Genomic DNA, 22841 nt, shown 5'->3' on the forward strand with positions numbered 1-22841 from the left:
TTGAAATTATTTCTCAATTAGAGTAGTGATTAACGGGCGTACCTTAATCACCGACACAGTAAGGAGGAGTTGACTGTCATCGCTTGTTTGACCGTTATAACCTATTTATTAGTAAATAATTGGAATTGCCTTTGTTTCAATGATCAACTAGGTGAACCATTGCTGAAGTTATTCCTTGGCTAGAGACTTAATTATCACTCATTTGATTTTAGTAAATTGTTATTTAATTTCTAGTTGGTTATTTTATTTTTATTATTTTACTTTTAGTTAAATTGTTTAAATTGTCACCCCTGATATAAAACACCCCCCTTTGTTACTGTGGATCTGAAAAGAAACAGTTACACCCAATCCCTATGGATTCGACCCTACTCACCGCTATCTACAGAAATTACTTTTAGTTTGAGTAGGTTTTTATAATTGCACAGGCTGACGACCTGTTAGATGCAAAGATCCTAAGAAAGCGAGTAAACACATAAGCATATAAACATGCAAGCACGCGAGCAAATAAACACACAAAAGGACCTAACTATTTTATTTGGGGACCTAACTACAATCCAATGGGAGAAGTCTAAAAATAATAACCTAACTATTACATTTATCTAACATTTTGGCAAAATTAAAACCTATCCATTACATAGTCTAGCTAAATATATGTCTTGAGCACCTATTTATTACAATTTGGCATTTAAATGCCTCTCGAATAATCACCAAAATTAAATATATGAAACTTGAGCTAAATAAAACGAGTAATTAAATAAATAAAGAAAATACTCAAAATCATGCAATTACATATAAAACACATAGGAGTACATAAAAATTTTTAAATAATAAAAGAAGATACCTCCCTTGAAGTAGTAGCTAATTAAGGTTGGATTTATCCTATTTGTGCTCCAAAATGAACAAAATGATCAACGCACCAATTTAATTAAAAAGAAATAAAAATAATCATGAAATCTACCAACTAAATCACTTAAATGAAGTATAATTAACAATCAAAGAAGAAAGACAACTTGTATTTAAGAAATCAAAACTATTAGGGACCTAATTGCAAAAATTAAGAAAGTTTTTAGGGACAAATTATAATTATCACAAAGATGAGGGATCAAAATGAAAGAAAATAAAGCTTAGGGACCAAAATACAATTAAATTAGAGACCTAATTGAAAGAAAACTAAAAATTTTAATGCCACAATATAGTTAATAAAACGTTCAGGGACTGATCTGCAATTGTCGTATCGGACTTCTTGATAAAACAGGCCATTGGGCCATTTTTCTTATTTTTTGGGCCAAAACCCTCCCAACCCAACCGAAACCCAAAGCAAAAAGAGCGGGCCAATCCACCGTTCTGTCCCCAAAATAATCTAACAAACCGATGGGCTTTAACTCTCTAGCCCAAGAAATAAAAAATATATCTAACCCAATTCCAAATAACCCAAACAAATAACCAAATCCAATTCCCCTTTTATTTTACCAAAACCCAACAAACTAATAGGTAAATGTTGTGAAACTAATAAATAAATCACTATAATATCAAGTGAAATAATGGAGATATTAGAGAAAGAAGTAGAGAAATAGAGAATAATTATCTTATTATTCTAACTAATACAAAAGGTACATTAATCCTATTAAACACCCACTATTACAAGAATATGAAGAAACCTATGAAACGGTTTCTCCACTATATGAATAGATTTATGGATTGCAACTTCTATACATAATGTAGTCATAAATCATGAATTAATTCTTTTGGGAATACAAAGGGACATCCACATTTTAGTTGTTTTATAACACTCCCCCTTGGATGTCCATTACACAAAGAATATGCCTCGTTAAAACCTTACTAGGGAAAAATTCATCGGGACAAAAACCCTAGTGAAGGAAAAAGAGTACACTATTCCTGTATATTAAGACTTCAGATCCTCTGTCCCCAAAATAGTCTATGTCCCCTCTGTCCCTTATTTGTATAGCTGCCAAGTGTCTCTAGCCTTTTGTTAACCCAAACTCAAATAAAACCGATAATAATCGGTTTACAAGTTTTGTTAATCCAAATTCAAACAAACCGATAATAGTTGATTGATAGGTTTACTCAAAATCAATTAAAACAGATAACTCAAAACTATTATGTAATTAATTTTAAATCATCGTATTTACATAATTATGAGATGTAAAAAAATTAGAAAGAGTTAAATAAGTTGATATAAACACACACATGGTTGATAAGAATCTTAGATATTGGAATTTGATTCTCAAAAAATCATCTGCTGGATAAAAATAAGAGAATAGTAATAAAATTTCAACCACTCTTACTAGGTACACCTAAAAACCCTGCTAATACTTGAATAACTATGGTCTATCATGTTGGTTTGTAATATCAAACCCTTGCCTATTCATAATTCAAAATTTCTAAAGATTGTCGGATTTTCCATCAGTTGTGCATCTACAAACAAAACCACTAGGACATGGCATGGGACAGCCGCAAATTTCATTACAAGCAACTAAACTTGAACTCGGTTGGCTGGAAATGACATTAAGGTCCATAAAGTCATTGACATTTGATCCACTGAACTTGTGTCCTACTTCAACCTATAAATGTAGAAAAAATAATCATAAGTACTAAAATGTTGAGAAGAAATTCTCATAACATCAAATACTATCAATGGACAATTACTAAGTTACCTGAAGTAAGTCTGTCAATCTCATAGAATCTTGCAACTCTTCAAGAAAATTAAAATGTGCAACTTGGTTCATTTGATTTGGAGCTAAAACTGGAATCTATTTTTAAAAAAAGCAATAAAGAGAAAATTATTTATGGTATGAACATAATTAAGTGCTTGAAAAGCCTTATGCAATAAGTTTTGCATCACATGATAATTACTCAATTAGAAGAACATAGCAAACACACCTTATTTAAACCAAATGGCTGTACGAAGGTCACTTGTTCAGGATAAATTTCTTGAGCCATGCTAGCATCACCTGAGCCGATCTTTTTTATTTCTTTTTTGGTTAGAAATTTTGTCTCCACAAATAACAAAAAATTAAATTTTAGATTAAATAACTATTTCTTGCAAACAAGTGAATTATTGGAATAACTAAAATTTAATTATAAACAAGAAAATATTACCTGTGACAATTGTGTTGAGCACAAAATACGTTGGCTATTTGGTTCCCATATATTTAAACCATCTCCACTACCAGTAGGACCTTCATGCACATGCTTAAAAATAAAAAATATAAAAGAATAATTACATCATCAAGACTCAAAAAAAAATTATATTAGCATAATATCTAATTAAAGCTTGCTTTTCATACAAACAAACCCATGGCTGATGGTGCTGGATGGACTTGACGATCTTGTCCAAACCTATATCCTTTATGAATGACTTCTTCTGAAACCTACCAGTTAAAACATGAAAAGCTGGTGTGGTTTATCAATTGAAAAATAACTATGTACCTGAGCATTGGCTGTATTTTCGGCAGTTAAGACCACACTTGTTGCAGCTGATTTTCTACTATGTGACTTTCTCTTTCTCGATGTCTTTTCTAATCCACTCTTCAATCTCTTACCCGAAATAATTTTCTTTTTGGCTATTATTCCTTTGACTTTTATGCCAGTTTCTTCGTGAATAGCATGATCTTTTTCTTTCAAATAATTCGTCCTTTCACTTGAGCCTTCAAATGTCAAATTTTTGCTCTGTAACTTTTCATTAACCTTCTCAAACAGCTTCACAAGACCGTCTTTAACCATTTCATATGTTTTTCCTGTTTCCGCTGCTCTTGTAACCAATTGATTGTGAAACTTGCACAAGTTTCTATACCTCATTTCACCATTACTTTCGGATTCAGTGTGTTATTGCTCTTAGACAAGCCTGGACTTTGCATAACCCCAACTTTTGCTTTCTTTGTCCATCTCTTCATTATGTATGGCTGTGGAACTTTGACAACATTTCTTGTGGTAAGAACTTTCAGAGCATGAGAACACAGTATCCCACAAAACTCAAATTTTTTGCAGCTACAGTATACCGTGCCATCCAAAGAGTCATATTTAACAACATGATGATTTGTTTTTTTCATAAGAAGTGACATGATAATGGATTATTGTTCCGACCTCGCTAAAAATAAGTAAGCTGTTATCATGAGCTTTACATAATTCATTCTGAAATAACTTGAACACTTCTCGGGTATAAATATTTGCTGCATGCTTTAATATTTGAGCTGGAAAAGATAATACAGGAGTACTTATACTTGCTCTAAAATCAGCCTTCAACTCTTCATATCGACGACTATCAATCAAATTTTGAAAATGATCAAAAAATTGACTCAAATTATTTTTATAGCTGACATATCTTTTTACGACATTGTTCATACTCTCACTTCTCTGTGTCGTAGTAATATCAGCACAAAAGGACTGGCGGCCATAGACTAGTGCCCATTTTTCTTTCAATTTGAACATTCTCTTCAGCTAATCATTATCTTGAAGATTATACCTCTGTAGCATTTTATCCCATTCAGTCACAAAAATATCCTCTTCTTCGAAATCGTATATGCATTTACCAAAGTCACCTGCAAAGTCTGTGAATTTTTCAAAAACACCACTTAGATGTATGGCAGCATTTTGGTAAAGGTGCCAAATACATAATCTATGTTGTGTCTCTGGCCATCTGGAAGCTAATGCTTTAGCCATTGCTGCATCTTGGTCTGTCAGAATGGTTTTTGGCTTTTTTCCTGACATAGTGCTAGCAAATACATCAAATAACCATTCAAAAGTCGGAGCTGTCTCGTCATATAAAAGTGCACCACCAAAAATAATAGTTTTCTTGTGATGGTTCACACCAATAAAGAGTGCAAGAGGACGACCATCACAGTTTTTTTTGTAAGTTGTATCAAAACAAACCACATCTCCAAAATCGGCATAGTCAACTTTCATCCTAGCATTAGCCCAAAATATATTAGTCATCAAATCATCTTTATCAACTTGAATGGAATAAAAAAAGTTTGGATTTTCTAATTGCATTCCCTGTAAATATTCAAGCACTCCTCCAGTATCCCCTATTTTCATATCTCTTGTCCTCTTTGAACGTAAATAATTCCTATAATCTTCAGGAATAAAGCCCAAATTATCCCGTCCACCAGCTTGTTTTACCATAAATTCATGCGATACTTTTGGCGCAATTCCTACACTATTTGCCATATCAATCTCTATTACATGAGTTTCATGTATTCTCCTATGTGCTCTGAACAAATGTGTTTTGTGAGGACTACAAAGATAATGATTATGTTCTGGTATAAACTCAATGACACGATATTTTTCACTTTTGCTGCAACTAATTTTCATTTTTGCCAAACAACCGAATCTTGTTTCAGGACGATGGATTTTTACATTGACATCTCTTTTATCTGCCCCTCGTTTGCCTTCGGCACTACAACAAAATATCCTATCAATTATTTTACCAATTTTGTCTTTATGCAATTTGCTTTTTCTAGTGCCGAACCCAACCTTCTTAGCATATGCTAAGTAAAATTGACCAGCTGCTTCTTCACTGTCAAATTCCATACCTACCTGAGGGATTTCTTCTTTAGGGATAGAGGGATGAATTGAATTGATATCCGTCTCTTTGTTTGAACTTGATGCACCAATAAGCTCAATGTCTGTATCTTCATTGATTGTTTGAGAGCTGTGATGATGTTGAGTGTCATCTATAAATTCCAATTTACGACATGGTGGGAACTTGCTCTCAAGGGAATCATCACCTTCCATGATCTACAATTTTAAAAGATTTTAATAGTTAACTTTACCATTTCGTATCAGTGCTTGTTTTTTTTTTTTTGGAAAATTAATTTTTAACTCATTACAAGAATTTTCCACAAAAAAATAGGAAAAAGACAAAGTAAACAATTGTTCAATATCTATGACGTAATTAAATACAAATAGACCTGCTTAAATATCGAATGACATTTGTCAAAAATAAAAGCTTTTAACTATAATGTTTATCACTGAAAAAGTTTACTTCAATCACTTTGACTACTAAAGGCTTTACGGCATTACTAAAAGGGGATTGTACTAGTTTATTACTGAAAAGGGCTTTACGGCATTACCAAAGGCTTTACTTCAATTAGATACTAGTTTATGCACTATATTGACTTCACAGTGTATATAGATACTTATATGAACAATGATGTTGAGAGGGGATTGTACAATATTGTTCCCATCGCATCCAAGTTCCAATGAATACAGGTAATTTCAAATATGACAAGACAAATCATGAATCAAATATATTGTAAAATTGGCATACATGATCTATTGATTTGTTTTACCTGGATAAAGATGAAGCTGAATCTTGCTACTTGATCCTTTGGGCGTTTTTGCGGCAAGATTAAAGATATAATGACTGAATCAAAATACTTGTTAGGGTTTAAGAAAAAGATGATTTGGGGTAAAAAATAAAGAAGAGTTTTAGTTGATTTCTATGTTTATGATCAACAAGACTCTTTTTTGTTAAAAAGAAAATAAAAAATAGTTTTGAGTTATCTGTTTTAATTGATTTTGAATAAACCTGTCAATCAACTATTATCGGTTTGTTTGAATTTGGGTTAACAAAACTTGTAAACCGATTATTATCGGTTTTATTTGAGTTTAGATTAACAAAAGACTAGAGACACTTGGCAGCTATACAAATAAGGGACAGATGGGACATGAACTATTTTGGGGATAGAGGATCTGAAGCCATATATTAATTTCTCCCCCGATGCAAATATCATTTGAGATCTTTTAATCATCGGATTCCAATATTCTTCGCCAATTGCACTGAGATATGATACTTCAAGACCAAATATCTCTTCATCTTCTTCTCGCGATCTAAAAAGATTCTTATTAGGATCTAATGATCTGACGATCATTGGAGTACTTAATATATGTGCCTTATCCATATAAAACCGGTTTAATATCTTTCGGGTACATGCAGTTTGGTGGATAAAATTTTCACTTTTCAAATGCTTAATTTGTAAATCAAGGCAGAATTTTGTCTTTCCAAAATCTTGATCTCAAATTCCTTCTTCAAATATTCAACACTATTTTGAATCTTTTCAGGAGTTCCAATCAAATTTAGATCATCAACATATATAGCAATTATCACAAAATTTGATCCATTTTTCTTGATAAAAACACATGGACATATTGGATCATTTGTATAACCTTCTTTGGTTAAACATTTATTGAAACGGTTATACCACATACGTCCAGATTGTTTGAATTCATATAAAAACCTTTGTAATTTAATAGAATAAATATCTTTAGGATTTGATTTGCATGCTTCAGGCATGTTGAATCCTTCGAGAATTCTTATATAAATATCATTTTCAAGATTTTCATATAAATATGCAATAATGACGTCCATTAGACACATATCTAATTTTTCATGTACTGCAAAACTCACAAGATATCTAAATATGATAGTATCCATTACAGATGAATAGGTTTCATCATTATCAAATCTAGGCCTTTTGTGAAAATTTTTGGATTACAAGTCTTGCTTTATACCTCACAATTTTATTTTTCTCATTTCTTTTTCTCACAAATATCCATTTATATCATGCTGGCTTTACACCTTCAGGTGTTTGGACTACAGGTTCAAAAATTTTTCTTTTAGCCAGTGAGTCAAATTCAGATTGGATCCCATCATTTCATTTTGGCCAATCATTTATATACCGACATTCATCAACCGATCTAAATTCATGATCCTCATCAACTTCTATAATACCAAGTGCTACATTTCATTAGGCTCCAATTAAATTTTCTACGATTTCATTTTTTTCAGGAGTAAACTCTTCAAGAGTTAACTCTTCAGGAGCGACCTTTTCAGAAGGTTAATTTTGTCATGACATTTATTAATCTCCAGAGATATTTGAAATCAATTGATACCATATTTAGGTAGGCCGGCCTTAAATTTATTTGTAGTACTTGTGCATGTCCTTCAGGGACATCAATTTTAATTAGGATATTTTCTGCAGGAATAGTTAATTTAATGACTCTTCTGGAGTCGATAAATATATCTGACAATTGATTTGCAACTTTCTACAAATGAAGAATTTCTTGAACTTCTAATTCACATTACGAGGATCGAGGAGATCCAATTTTCAAATGATTTTCTTTCAGTTGATTTTTTCCTCCCCCTAATGTCGGGAATCGTAGCTCATCAGAATAAATAAATCATTCAATAGATCACTCATAAATATTTTATGATATTTAATCGTAAAAGGTGATTCATACTCAACATAAATTTTAAATTTCTTTCGGAGCCATATATAATATAAAGGGGGTATATATAAATACTTGTCGACTCTTAAATATTTTCACTTTTGCCAAATCATATATCCATTGGGATCAGTAAACTTTTGATTTATTGCAATTGATGATTATAAATCAAAATGAGAATAAAGACAACTATATCGATAACCATTTCTCTCTCGAATGATTATTATAATATAATTAACCTTTATCTCACTTGATTTCTAAACATAATCTATTTTATTGTCTCTTTTAATGTCTCAATTTGATATCCATTTCGACGGATATTCAAATTCAATAATTCTTTCGAGACATGGTAAAAAGTAGTGCTTTATTTATGATAAATTTTTCTCCTATAGGAAGAAATATAGTAGTGGCTCTTTTGGAGTTTTCAATCATTTAAACACTACAACTGATTGTGTTTGTCTCTTTCATTGGAATATAGTGTATATAGTAGCACTTATTAATGAGACACATATCATTCTCACCATAATTTTTATGGGACAAATATCATCACCATAATTCTTTGATCCCAAATATTTAACATCCATTTTTTCTTCAGGAAGAAAAGTCAATTACTATCATAAATTAAATCAATCATCATACACCTTCAGGGCTTTTAAAGAAATTGGCCATGTGAAAATGCTATTATAATTTTGATTCGTTAAATATATTTTGGGACATTTATCTTTAGGACCTTTATTTTCTTGTCCTTATCATTATTATTCCACTTCAAGTGGTAACTTTTTCCCTTGTCATGGTAAAATATATATTTATCAAAATCATAGTCATGGCAACAATCATAATTAATAAATTGAAATTTAGCTGCATTCACTTCTGGGAATGAACTAGAATTAGCATGCAATAAGTACAAAATACTTCTCAAAATTTCTCTTAATATTGCTACTACAGGAGTATATTCGAGAAATCAATTGTAGAGAATATCATTTTCAATATATCTTATGAGTAAAATTTTCTCGACACAATTTCAATTGAGAAGTAATTTTGAAAATTGCATAATTATGTTCTTGTAGTCAAAGGTAAATTTATCATACCAGGCTTTTGAAATAATGACCATCTTCTAGTGGCCAAATATTTTCGTTAAAGAACGACCACTTTCAGGTGATCGAATCTTTTTCTTTAAATATTTCAAAGGAAAAGTGAATCCTCAAACATAATTGATTTTCTATAATAGCATCTCTAAAACTCAATACATCAGAATATAAGTATTTATAACAAATAATTATAAAGATAAATAAGTAGAATTAAAAGGAGAAATATTACCTCAAAGATGTCAAACAATATATGTTTGTGTTTAGTGGTTGTTCAACAGTAGGTACTTGTATTTTGCGATAATTCAAATATTAACCATAAGAAATTGAAATAAGTTTGTGGGTCAGAAATTTACCTCAAAAGTTACTTGAAGAAATGCAGGTAGAATTTTAGCAAAATCTCCCGTTTCACTTTTGTTCAAGGTAGAGCCTCCGTTTTCACCTTTTGCTCAAAAGTAGAGACTCGTGCTGATAACGTGTTGTGAAACTAATAAAATAAACCACTGTAATATCAAGTGAAATATTGGAGATATTAGAGAAAGAAATAGAGAAATAGAGAGTCATTATCTTATTATTCCAACTAATACAAAAGGTACATTAATCCTATTAAACACCCACTATTACAAGAATATGAAAAAATTTATGAAATGATTTTTTCACTACATGAATAGAATTATGGATTGTAACTTTTATACATAATGTAGTCGTAAATCATGACTTAATTCTTTTGGGAATACAAAGGGACATCCACATTTTAGTTGTTTTATAATAGTGAACTAAAAAATGTTAAAGTCTAATTTCATCCCAAAATCCAGAATTAATTAACTAAAAAACACACTTAAAACATAGAAAAGGAGATTAAAGCTTAAAAAGGGTAAAAATGATTTATTTGCAGAAGTTTTGGGGCCATAATAGAATTTGGTAAAAGTTGAGAGGCCAAAACAGAATTTCCAAAAATGTTCATGCAGCCTAGTCGAAGCCTTCATCTTCTTCGCTGGTTTCTTTCTTATTCTTGCTGGGTTTCATGTAGCCAATTCGCATAGCCAAAAACTAAAAGCTTAGACTCAATACATGGACGCATGTGACCCAAGATTCATCAAATAAAGTCTAATACAACATTTCACTAAAAAATCCTATCTAATAATCCACAAAATGATCAGGAAAATTGCTGAAAAATGAGAAAAAGAAGAAAGAATGGAAACAGAAGAAACATGCTCTGCAAAAACATCTTGGTGACTTTGATGCGAATACAAGTTTAAATGAAGCAAGAGAGGGTGAAATACTTCACCTTTAACAACTTAGAGGGTCGAAATCGCGTGCCAAACTTCGAGGAAGGAGACTCCAAGATTTGTCGTAGGAGATGCAAGAATTCCGAACCCAGCAATTTCAAACCCTGATTCAAGGTGATAAAGATGTTCTTTTCAAGAAATTTTCTAAATAAAAGTTCTTCTTCTAAGATCGTAGATGATGTAGCAAGAGAAATCTCTCAAAAAGAGTTGCAACGAAGGAGAAAACTAAGCTTGAAGGTTGCTAATCGGCCAACCTGGTCAAGCGAAAATTTTCCAGAAATTTTGCTCTTTTTCTCTCATTTTGCTTTCTATTTTTTTTCTCTTTTTTTTGCTGCTTTTCACTCCCCCGCTGCTCTCACTCTTCCTCTCTGTTTAGGGCTGCATTTGAAGCTTTTTATAGGGACCAAAAATCCTCCAAAACCTAAGATCAAAGGTGGAGGTTTTTGCTACATTTTTCTGGCTAGAATTTGGGCCCTTTGATGGCTTTTGTCCTAGGATTTTCTTGGTGTTTGGATTAAGGCTAGGTGGATTGGTACTAGAATGATCCAATGGAGCAAAAAAATGAAGAAAAAAAGGGTGAAAATGGGAGGAAATGGAGCTGCATCTTCCTTGTACTATCCTCCATGGCTTCTGGTACGAAGCCATGGGAAAGGATTGGCGCGCGTGCAGCCATGGGAAAGGATTGGAGCACGTGCAATGCACGCGCGCGTGGGGAAGGAAAATTTTTTTTTAACAAAACTGATTTTGAAATAAATAAAAATTTAACTAAAATGAACAAAAATAGGAATAAAATAAAGAAAATAAAATGATAAAATTTTGGTGTCTACAACAGCTGAGGGAGAAACGGCCCAAAGATACATAAGAAAGAAATTGAAGCAAGTAGTGGAAGCATGTATGATTAGCTTTTCTCAATCACAGGTAAATACAACTCCAAAGATTCTAGAACCTCCTTAGCAATTACCCAAGGATATATTTAGTGAGCCCAAGCAATTACCCCCTGAAAAACCATTTGACCATCAAATTCCTCTAAAAGCAGATGCAAAACCCTTCGAATTGGCCTCTTATAGACATCCTCATTTCGAAAAAGCAGAAATAGAAAAACAAGTTGATATACTAGATGAACTCTATAGGGCCAAAGTCTTTTTCAAAATTGATTTGAGATCTGGTTACCACTAGATTTGCATGAATCCTATAGACATTCCTAAAATTGCCTTCAGAACTTATTGTAGCCTATATGAATTTTTGGTAATGCCATTTGGGCTCACCAATGCCCCAGCTACATTCCAAACTCTCATGAATATAGTTTTGGAACCTTTTCTCAGAAAATTTGTCCTAGTTTTTATTTTATGACATTCTCATTTATAGTCCAAACATGGAAACCCACATTATCTACCTTACGCAAGTGTTGGAAACCTTGAGATCTCATACCTTTTTTGCTAAGGTCTATAAGTGTTCCTTTGGACAAAATTAAATAGAATATTTGGGGCATGCGGTTACTAGTGAAAGGGTAAGAGCTGATTCTTCAAAAGTGGAATGTATGCTAAAATGGCTAGAACCTACTGATGTGAAAGCATTAAGAAGTTTCCTAGATTTGACTGGGTACTACAGAAGATTTGTCAAGAACTATGGGTCTATTGTAAAACATCTCACTGATCTTTTGAAGAAGAATGAATTTGTTTGGAATGAAAAAGCTAGATCTGCATTTGGTGAGCTGAAGTATGCCATAAGCCACACACTAGTGCTTGCATTGCCAGATTTCTCAAAACCTTTCATTTTGGAGACAGATGCTAGTAGCATAACCATTGGAGCTGTCCTTATGCAACAAGGGCAACCCATAGCTTATATGAGCCAAGCACTGGGGATAAGGAATCAAACATTGTTTGTTTATGAAAAAGAATTGTTAGCATTGATTGTTGCTGTCACAAATGGAGACATTACCTGCTAGGGTCTCATTTCATTATTAAGACCGCTCATCACAGCCTGAAATACTTGTTGGAGTAGAAAATTTCGACTCCTCTACAGCAAAAGTGGTTGTCTAAGTTGATGGGATTTGACTATGAAATGCAATTCAAACAAGAGAAAGAGAACCTAGTTGTAGATGCCTTTTCCAGAATAGGGGAAGACCCAAGAAATTAGTGCCATATCCATTGCTAAACCAGGTTGGTTAACTAATATAATTGAGAGTTATGAGGGTAATCCAAATGCTAAGGAGCTGGTTACTGCATTAGTTATAAATGGGCAAGAAATAACAGAATACTCATACAGTAATGGAATTATCAGACACAAAGGGAGAGTCTATGTGGGGGCAGTGACACAACTCAGACAACATATTATTGCTTGTATGTGTGCATCAGCATTAGGGGGCATTCAGGTAATCTGGGGACTTATTAGAGAATTAAGACCTATTTTTTCTAGTCTGGCTTGAAGAAAGAGGTGGAGAATTTTGTGCAGAGTTGTGAGCTGTATAAAATGAGCATGAATGAGATTGTAGGACACCTGAATTGTTACAGCCATTGCATGTATCTGATCAAGCATAGTAGCACATACCTATGGACTTCATTGAAGGACTTCCTAAATCTGAGGGGTGCAATGTGCTATTTGTGGTGATTGATATATTTCCAAAATATGCCAATTTCATCTCTCTAACAGATCACTACATTGCTAAAAGATGGCACAAGTTTTTTTGAACAGATTTTCAAATTGCATGGCCTTCCACTGAGCATTGTGTCAGACAAAGACAAAGCATTTATAGCATATTTTGGCAGGAGTTATTTCTAGAACTAGGGACTCAGCTAAATCTCTTTGCTGCCTACCACCTCCAATCAGATGGTCAGCAGAAAAAGTCAATAGGTGTGTGAAACCTATTTGAGATGTATGTGTTTTGAACAACCACACAGATGGAAGAGGTTATTGGCTGCTACAGAGTGGTTGTACAATACAAATTTCCACACTGCATTAAAAATGTCTCCCTTTCAAGCCCTCTATGGTTATGCTCCTACACAACTCAACTTGACTCTAGGGTCTTCTATGGTAGCTGCTATAGATGACTGGATGATAGAAAGAGTGAATTGGAACCAGTTGCTTAGGGAGAATCTGTTAATGGCATAGAACAGGATGAAGCAAAATGCTGATAAATAGAGGATTGACGGGAATTTTGATGTTGGGGACTTAGTCTACCTTAAGCTACAACCATATAGGTAGACTACTGTGGCTCTTAGAAAGAACCTTAAGTTGTCTGCTAAGTATTATGGACCATATAACATGTTGTAGAAGATGGGGCCTGTAGCTTACAAGTTAGAATTGCCACCAGGTTCAATAATTCACCCAGTGTTTCATGTATCACAATTAAAGCCTTCTGCTAAAGGAGCTCCAATATCAAACTTTCTGCCACAAGTAACTAACCAAGGGGAGATAAGGATGGCTCCATAAACTATATTGAACAAGAGAACCAAACGAAAGGGAGGACAACTATAGAACAATTGTTGATACTATGGGAGAATTTGGGCCATGAATATGCAACTTGGGAAGGTGCTACTATCATCAAAGCTCAATTTTCGGAATTTAACCTTCAATCCTAGAGACTAGGCGTTACACTATAGGTAAATGTGAATATAATTCTTTCAGGCAGTTAAATGGATTCTTTCTTGTTAGTTAGGCCATTATGCCGAGTCAGCAAATAACTAACAAGGAAGCTATATTTGTGTTGTATAAAGAATGTGGAGTAGCCAGATTGGGGGGTTGTTGATCATTTTTGTGAATAATATCTTCCTTTCTTCGTCCTCAGGCTTTAGTTTCTCTCTCTCTCTCTCTTATCTCTCTAATTTTACTGCAACTTGCAGCACTCTTTACAAGAGAACAAGCCAGAGAGTGAAGTTGTTGACGATAATCTTCCATCCAAAGAGACCTTTTCTTGAAGTTTTGTAACTTGTTTTTCGAGATGGATCGTGAAAGAAGATACATGATCTAGGAAAAATTAAAGTATATTAAGCGTCTTTGTCTGTTTCATATTCATAGTTGAATAAAGTGTCAAGTATAGATACTCACAAAGTTGCATTGATCCAATATGTGATATGGTATTGGACCTATAAAGCATACTGAGGATGAGATGAACGTGGACATGAAACTTGATTTCAACAATTTGTAAAATATTTTGACTAAAAATAAGGAAATATTATTTACACTTCATTTTTTGTTATTTACACTCTCATCATTTGTTTTATTATATAGTTTAATATATAAAAACTATATGATTCAAATGATAGTAGGAGTGTGATTAATAAAAATAAGAGTGTTAATAACATTTCTCAAAAAATATAGAGAAAACTTTCTTTCATGTCAAGTAATTGAGATATGTAAGTTCAATAAAAACAAAATTTTTGATGTTAGAAATTAGTGGAGGTTGAGATTGATGATAAAGTGGAGAAGAAGTAGCAGTTGGTTATTATTCATTCGGAGCAGTTTGTGAAGAAGACGAGTTGGTTAAAGTCATGAATAAAGAGATGAATAGCTTAAAATGTAGGATCTTCGGCTTTTGGATATCGCAAAAGAAACAAATTTCAGGCAACTCGAATAAGTTGCCTTCTCCTCTATATATATAACTAGAAAAAATAAGGCTGTGCATGCACAACCTAGGCCCACCTATAAAATTCTAATTAAAATTCATCACATTATAATTTGCTTTCAAATAAAGAGCAATTATAATTACCAAAAACTGAGTCTAAAAATAAAGTTTGTTTTTAGTGGAATGTTCCAAAAGTTTGTTCCAACTTGCTTATCATGATGCAGTAGAGATTCATCTTGCTGTGTTGTGTAGACAATATCTTGCTGTATTATATAGACAAACAACAACAAAGAATTTAAAAATCAAATACATGAGAATTGAGAAATGCAAAACCAATTTAATGTTAACACAAATGATATATGCTTCATAAAGCTCAACTATCATGTTATTATAATTATAAATACATAAAATTTCACCACTATTTTTTTCTCAAACAAGACACCATCATGTAAAAACTTACATCTTACAAATTCACAACAAAACTTGCAAGAAATTCTAACAGAAGGTTTTTTAATACATAAAAAGGGTAGAAAAATTCAGTACCAAAGAATTACTAAAAAAGTACAAGATTCAATTATACATTGAAAAGGAACTATACCATCATAATTGCAAATACAAATTTTGCATTTAGATTTAAAACAAACCTCACAAAAGGAGAATCAACTTGCAGAACTAAAATAATGGAAAGTTAATGAATATAAAAAAGATCAAACTAAAATAAAAAAAATACACTATGGTAACAGGATAAAGAGGCAAAAAAAAAAAGAAAAATGATAAAGGCAAAATAAAATATGGTTAATGGAAAAAAACTTAAATCCATATTTGGTAGCATCAAATGGGAAAAAAATAAGAATAAAAAAATAGAACATACCAAATAGTAGGAGTAGTGGCAGTAAAAGATTTATTGCCTATATTTCTCTTAAAAAAATATAGATGATTTTGAATCATGATTTTTGAACAAAGGAAGAAAAGAAACATCCATTCTCGTACAAGAAAAAAATACATTCAGTTAATTCTAGAGGAAAAAGGAAAAGATGCATCGACTGAGTGGAAGGAGGAAATGCAGAGAAAAATTAGGATGAATGAACAAAGGAAAGGGAAAAGCAAAATACTGGATTAAAGAGTTAAAATTGATGGAGGAAGAAGTGACAGTATAAATCGGTTGATTGTTGCGATACTTCTCCGTAGTTAACAATGATCACCTAAAAAAATAGTAAGAAAATAATTCTAGTATAATTAATTATAAAGAAAAATTTTGAAGGGAAAAAAGGAAAGATCAACAAAAAAGAGAGAGACGAGAGTTGAAAGGAGAGGCAGAAAGAGAAAGAAGAGAAGAATTAGGAGGAGTGATGTTTATGATTTTTGACTAACCAAAGAAAATAGTGGAGCAAAAATTTAACTAAAATGAAAACTATCACTTGTCAAAAATATAGACAATACACGTGTCAAAAAGATGAGTTGCTACAATAAATAGGCTTTTTTCTTGTATACAAGGTAGATAACAATTATAACATATGTTGAAGCATGACAAAATTGTACAACAATCCAAACATACATGATGACAAAATTAAACATAATGTTTATCCTAACATACCTTTTGTTCATTTATGATTATTATCCTTCAAGCATCTATGCAAGGAGAATTTACAGAGAAATTAATCTTGTACAATTTTTGCCAAAAGAAATGATGCTTTGTTTGAGATTTTATTTGTTACACTATCTAAAGTACTTTAGAATAAGAAATGGATTCAACAAATTAAATTTATGGATTAGAGAGCAAAAAGTTCCATATACGTATTGTGTATAAAAATGTGGGGATAATTATAGAACCCTTCCCTGAAGTTTCTAACAGTTGCACTCACCTCTCTTGAGGTTTCGAAAATAACACCAATCTCCCATGAACTTAAGGTTTTGATAGCAAATTTAGCCCATGTCAAAGAAAATGCAATTAAGAAAGTCTTTTGAGAAGTGAGATAATAATTTTCTTCCATTTGTACCCTTTTTGCCTCTTGTGAAGTTGTATTAGTAAAAGAATGAAAAACATTAAAAGTTGGAAATAATTAGTGAAACTCAATGAATATAAGTGCAAAGAAAACAAGTGTAGCAGCAACAACTTGAAGAAGTTGCTTTGCACCAATGCATTTTAATCTATAGAATTCCACAACCAACACATTACATGACATAATCCAACAGTAGCAAAAGAGCAACAAATTCATTCATGAACTTTGGAACATAAGATTTAGCAAAATAGACTAGTTTTGAACTCTAATACATATTACCTGCCTCTTAATCTCAATAGTTTTACAAAATAACACTAATGATAAAACACATGATAAATGGAGCATCATGTGTAGTTTCGACCCAGGAGCTAAAAAGAGCCACACTTATCATTCATCATTAGCACCTAGCTATCAATCCTCTATATTCAATATAAGAGACTATTGATCCGGCAAGAAAATTCACCCATGACCAGTATAAGAGACTTTCATATTGTCATGTTTTATAGTATATCGATCTCACACAAGTTACTATATTTCATACATAGTTATGTTCTCTCGTGATCGACACAATAGTTTCATCACACAACAACTTACACCACAAGTTTGTGTATTAAGTTGAGATGACAAGGAATTGTTTACCTATTGTCTTTTGAATGCTACAAATTTTTAGCAAAAAATTCTCAGATTTTGCCTTAATTTTTGTTTTTTTTCTCCTTTTGTCTCATGAATGGTTAAGATGAAGTGACTTCAACCAAAACCACCAGAACTTATTCTTTTATCTTGCTTGGAGGTTTCTTCCCATGCATTTTTCTTGCTTCTGCTTCTCTTGTTTGCAAATAAAATACTACTTGGATTGTCCCCTCAAATGCTATTGGTCGCAAAATGGTGCCATATTGGAGCATCAATTGGTCCCATTTTGTGGCGCCATTTTAAAAGTACATTTACAATTAGTTATCCTGAACTTGTTTATTGCCCTAATTTTTAAAAATGCATTTACAATTAATTATCATGAACTTGTTTAGTAATCAGGCAAGAAAACATCGTTAATCTTGTTTAATTAGTTATCCTGAACTTGTTTATTGTCCTAATTTTTTTGGCTACAAATTTGTTTACTAACAGCCTTAAACTCTTAGGGTATAGAACAAATTCACTCTATTTGAAATCTTAGGGAAGATGATTGCAACTGTCAAAAACTTTAGGGGAGATTTATGCAATTATCCCTAAAATGTAAGGAGATGAGACTTCAAAATTGTTTTGCTGCTTGTGAGCAATGGAGTACTTTGGCAGGTTTCTAGACTTGTTATATTGCTAACCATCCAGTGTCATTTATAAATTTCTCTACCATGCTCCAAAACATGTCCACATCTCTCATAAATGAGTTATGTGAACCACTAGACCCCAAGTACATAAAGTAAGTTATGAGAGAAATTGTCTCCAAATGAGTAACAAGTTTGATTGTGTATAGGACTCACTCTGCTTTGCACCCCAGAACTTATATCACATTTTGACTTTGCACCCCAAACTCTTAAATTTGTCCAATTTAAGTTCAATTAATGATTATATTCACAAATTTAGTGAGATAAAGTGTAGTGAAAATTTTTGAGAATGTACCGTTTTATTCTAACTATGATCCCTTAGCTTTTTAATCATCTTTAACACATTATTATTGATTTGTACGACTTTAATTATTAATATTGTTAACAAAACTAATGAGATAAAAGATGTGCAAATTAATAATAATATATTATTTTATTTTTTTGTTATGATGCCTTGGCATCTTTTGATTACTTTTAGTACATTATTAATAATTTGTTGGGTTCACTATGCTATTAATTTTGCAAAAGTTGTTATTGACTGAATTTGAATAGGATAAATCTAAAAGTTTAGGATATAAAGTATCCAAAATTGAGAGTTTAGAGTGTAAAATGTCCAAAATTAAAGTTTTAGGGTGCAAAGTAAAAAAGTGATATGAGTTTGGGGGTATAAAATGGGAATTTATCCTTGTATATTATACAAGGTCCTAGACATCATTCATCTCATTGACATAGCATTCTTGGACATTCACACTGAAGAACTCGAGATTCATCATTGGTTATGCCCATCTTCTTTGTATGCTTCAAATGGCAGATCCGTTAATTTCCTATTGTGTTCTTAACAAGTCTAGGATATTCGTGCTCTACTTACAGTCCCCCGGTATCAAAAGAAAAAGATCATAAGATATGAGAAAGGGTTTCTTCCAATGGAAATGATAATTGCTTGAGTGGGCAAACCTGAATGAAGTCAGAAAATCCTTTGCCACTCTTGGCAGCTGCCATGAACTGGATCGTTTCTCTAATATATAGATGGTAATCCACCATTTCTAGGAGGATTTCTCGCCCTTGTCTTCATACAGCTATGCCATAACTTCTCCACAATTTGCCACGACAACCATAGCAAACCTTTGTATAACGACATAAACATACCACCCAAAGCTCAAGCTTCATTTTTGTGTTATTCAAATTCTGTAACTTTATTGAAATATGAGTCATGGATGATTATTTCTTCATGGGAGAAAGGCCTCAAGAATTGCAACTTTTAATTGCCTAGGTGATCAAGAGAGTACAAGGTGAAGATTGGATTGGGTCCTTAGACTGGATTTGTAATGTGGCACGCCATATCTATGAGGCCTTACTCCCCCAAATACAAGACATCATACTCATAACTTATAAAAATCACTAAAATTTAAAACTTACCAATACTAAATAAATATATACTATATTCAGACTAATACAAGTGCTAAATCCATACTCTATACTCCTAATGTGAAATGTCTATCTATATATCTTTCTCTTATCTTTTAACATGCACGATTCTGTTTTCTTCATCTACAAGAAAAAAAAATATAAAATATGAATTGAGTGACATACTTCCAATAGATAATACTCACTCCCGTGTCAGATCATGTAGCTATATACAGTGTGTCGCCCTTTTGTTAGTTCCTATTTTCTTTGACATCATCAGCTCCGACTTAAATTATCCATGCTATTTGATTAACCGCTCATTTCCTTTGTATTCCTGAATCCTACGTATCTAGTAATCCCATAACATTGACCAAGCTTTTCTATAAATCTTTTAGTTTTCACATTCTATTTTGCTCACGAAACTACCATCGCATCAGTTCCCTCATTTTATGTCTCAAAACCAAGGTTAGTTACCAAGTTAATTTCAGCCATGGAATTTGTCAATACATTCAGTGAAAATAATCAAGACCTTTTATTACATAATATCTAATATAATCCGAAGTCCAGGCATCTATCTAGGGAAATTCGTACTAAAATTCAAATCCTAAGAAAGAGAAATTGCAGAAAAATTAAAAAGGGTTCAAGTCTTACATGCATTCAATCCCAAGTTACCATATTCGAGTCATCCCTTCATGTTCCACCCCTTGTTTTCTTTCCTCTCCAGTGGATGATCTTTTTCTCACTCTCTTTCACTATTCATTTCATCATTTTTCCCCTCAATTTGAGTGTCTTGAGTTTTGGGGAGTGGTCTTATAGATGAAAGAATTTAACTGCTACAAGTAGGAGAAGGAAGTTAATTAATTCAATTAATATATCCCTCACCTCCGATTTTTTTTTTCGGCATAAGGTCTGACAAATAAAAATAACTAAACCAACGTCGACAACTAAGCCAACTTTGATAACTAAGCCAACTTCAATGTTTTTGTTTTTGGATAAGGTCTTACAAAATTAGAAGTTAATTGCTATTAGACTAGTTAACATAGTTCACATCCAGCCACTGCCTCCTATAATGACTCCACTGCTCAAGCCAACTCCTGTTCCTACTTTTTCTCTTATATTCTATCCACTACTACTAATGTTCACGATATGGCTTTGCGGTTATCCGTCATCTAATTAAAAGTAACACAACTAGCTATAGATAAGATACAATTAACAATGCTTTTTTTTTTTGGTTGAGGCAAAAATGCCGGGTATTACAAAGATATTGTCACATTCCTATTGCATGTTTGTAACACAATCTACAGGGGAGTATTCACATAAAAAAATCTAAGCCATTTGAATTAAATCAAAGCTTAGACTAAGAATTGACTCAAACAATCTCCTTTTCATTGATCGAGACCCTGAATTCCTCCTTCCTAAATTTCGTTATGCAGCCAAAATGTAGCACCATGAAATTCTGTCTCAATACTGTTTGTTTGATGAGATTGAGTATTGCTGATTCTTTTCAATATATGAAGCACAAATTTTAAAACGGTCCCAATAGTACGTTAAAAAAAGGTCCAAATAGAGCTTACAAGGGCACCGCACAAGGTGTTTTAAGTTAACATAAATAATTCTCTTGTATTAATTAGCATATATTACCTTGAATTAATTAGCGTCAATTAGGATACTATCTTGTAGAGTTAGTTTAGATTTGTTGTACCAATGCATGGGTTCACAGCTCTCCACGTTGAATAGTTTTTTTGTATGATTTTATAATGCTGTGAATGTTATGGATCTTGAATATATTTAAGAACATTTGTATGCTTTTTATCCATTATTCTTGATATTGTCGTGAACCCAAAATATAAAACATTTTTAGGAGGTTGCGAACCCAAAATTTTATTTGCAGAAGTTGTGAACCCAAATTAATTTTGAAGAGGTTAGGTTCTCGCCAAGTATTAGTTTAGGTCCACCGGGAAATTAACGGACCATTTTGTTTAAGAAAAAGACTTGCTTATAAATTAAATAAATATATTTTGATCTAAATGTCCATAGACGGTTCTTATTGAACTTGTCAGATTGCACGTTATTTTAATAATTTCCATAGGTTTCAGATGGACAAAAAGGTTGAACTATCCTCGTTGAGTCTACTTTGCCAGATCTTCAAAGGAGTTATTAGAAATTTGTTATTAGCCAATAAAAAATGTCAAGTTGTTGAACTTATATTGACTTTATTGATTACTGTATATTAATTTTAAAAAAATTAGGTTAATAGTTTTTAATTGAGTGTATATTTTAGAGCTTCGATGTGTAAATCATTAAACTTTTGTTTCAAAGCTGTGGTGAGAACTTGGAAAACAGCCAACTTGTCTTTTGACATGAGGTTTATGGTACTTCTACCCCAATTAAGGTGAAACTCATATAACTCCGATGGATCAAACTTTATTGAATAATCCTACATGATATCATCTGTTGGTTTGCAGTCTTGTCTATTTTGACTTTGACACACATCTTGATATGGCTTATGCTATTGATACTCTTTGCCAATTTATGTGTGCTCTTTATTCTGTCTATTATGCTACAGTTTTGCATATTCTTTGTTTTGTCAAAGGAACCCTTTTCCCTGGATTACATTTTTTGGCTCGTTAGTCTCTTGAACTTCGTGCTTATATTTATGTTAATTAGGCTGGTGATCCCACTAATTGTTGCTCTTTTCTATGGTCAGCGCTCGCTCTAGTTCTGATGCTGAATATCAAGGTTTAATAGACACATCCCAAGAATTGATTTGGCTTCACTGATTACTTGAAGAGACGATAGACACTGAGTCCTCTCATACTATAGCCACTATGTTATCTACAATGCTACGTAACATGCACATAATGATGTCTTTCATGAGCACACCAAACATACTGAGATTGATTGTCATTTTGTGCGTTAAGATATCTTTTCTCTTCAAT

General features: G+C 32.5%; 2 protein-coding genes across 2 annotated transcripts; one reads left to right on the plus strand and one right to left on the minus strand.

Moving 5' to 3' along the window:
- Positions 1 to 4458: 4458 nt before the first annotated feature.
- On the minus strand, positions 4459 to 5754 carry LOC113693158 (protein FAR1-RELATED SEQUENCE 5-like). The gene has a single exon (XM_027211731.1). The coding sequence runs from the start codon at positions 5752 to 5754 to the stop codon at positions 4459 to 4461; it is 1296 nt and encodes a 431-aa protein (XP_027067532.1).
- A 6404-nt stretch (positions 5755 to 12158) lies between these two features.
- Positions 12159 to 12566, plus strand: LOC140008686 (uncharacterized mitochondrial protein AtMg00860-like). Its single transcript, XM_072053538.1, has one exon. It carries the CDS (start codon positions 12159 to 12161, stop codon positions 12564 to 12566), a length of 408 nt encoding a protein of 135 aa, XP_071909639.1.
- Positions 12567 to 22841: the final 10275 nt, after the last annotated feature.

Source organism: Coffea arabica, chromosome 6c (genome assembly GCF_036785885.1).
Source record: "Coffea arabica cultivar ET-39 chromosome 6c, Coffea Arabica ET-39 HiFi, whole genome shotgun sequence".
NCBI classification, from domain to species: domain Eukaryota; kingdom Viridiplantae; phylum Streptophyta; class Magnoliopsida; order Gentianales; family Rubiaceae; genus Coffea; species Coffea arabica.

Bases quoted from the DNA above. Each gene is read 5' to 3' on its own strand.
- LOC140008686 (XM_072053538.1), top strand. From the start codon at position 12,159: ATGCTAAAATGGCTAGAACCTACTGATGTGAAAGCATTAAGAAGTTTC.
- LOC113693158 (XM_027211731.1), bottom strand. From the start codon at position 5,754: ATGGAAGGTGATGATTCCCTTGAGAGCAAGTTCCCACCATGTCGTAAA.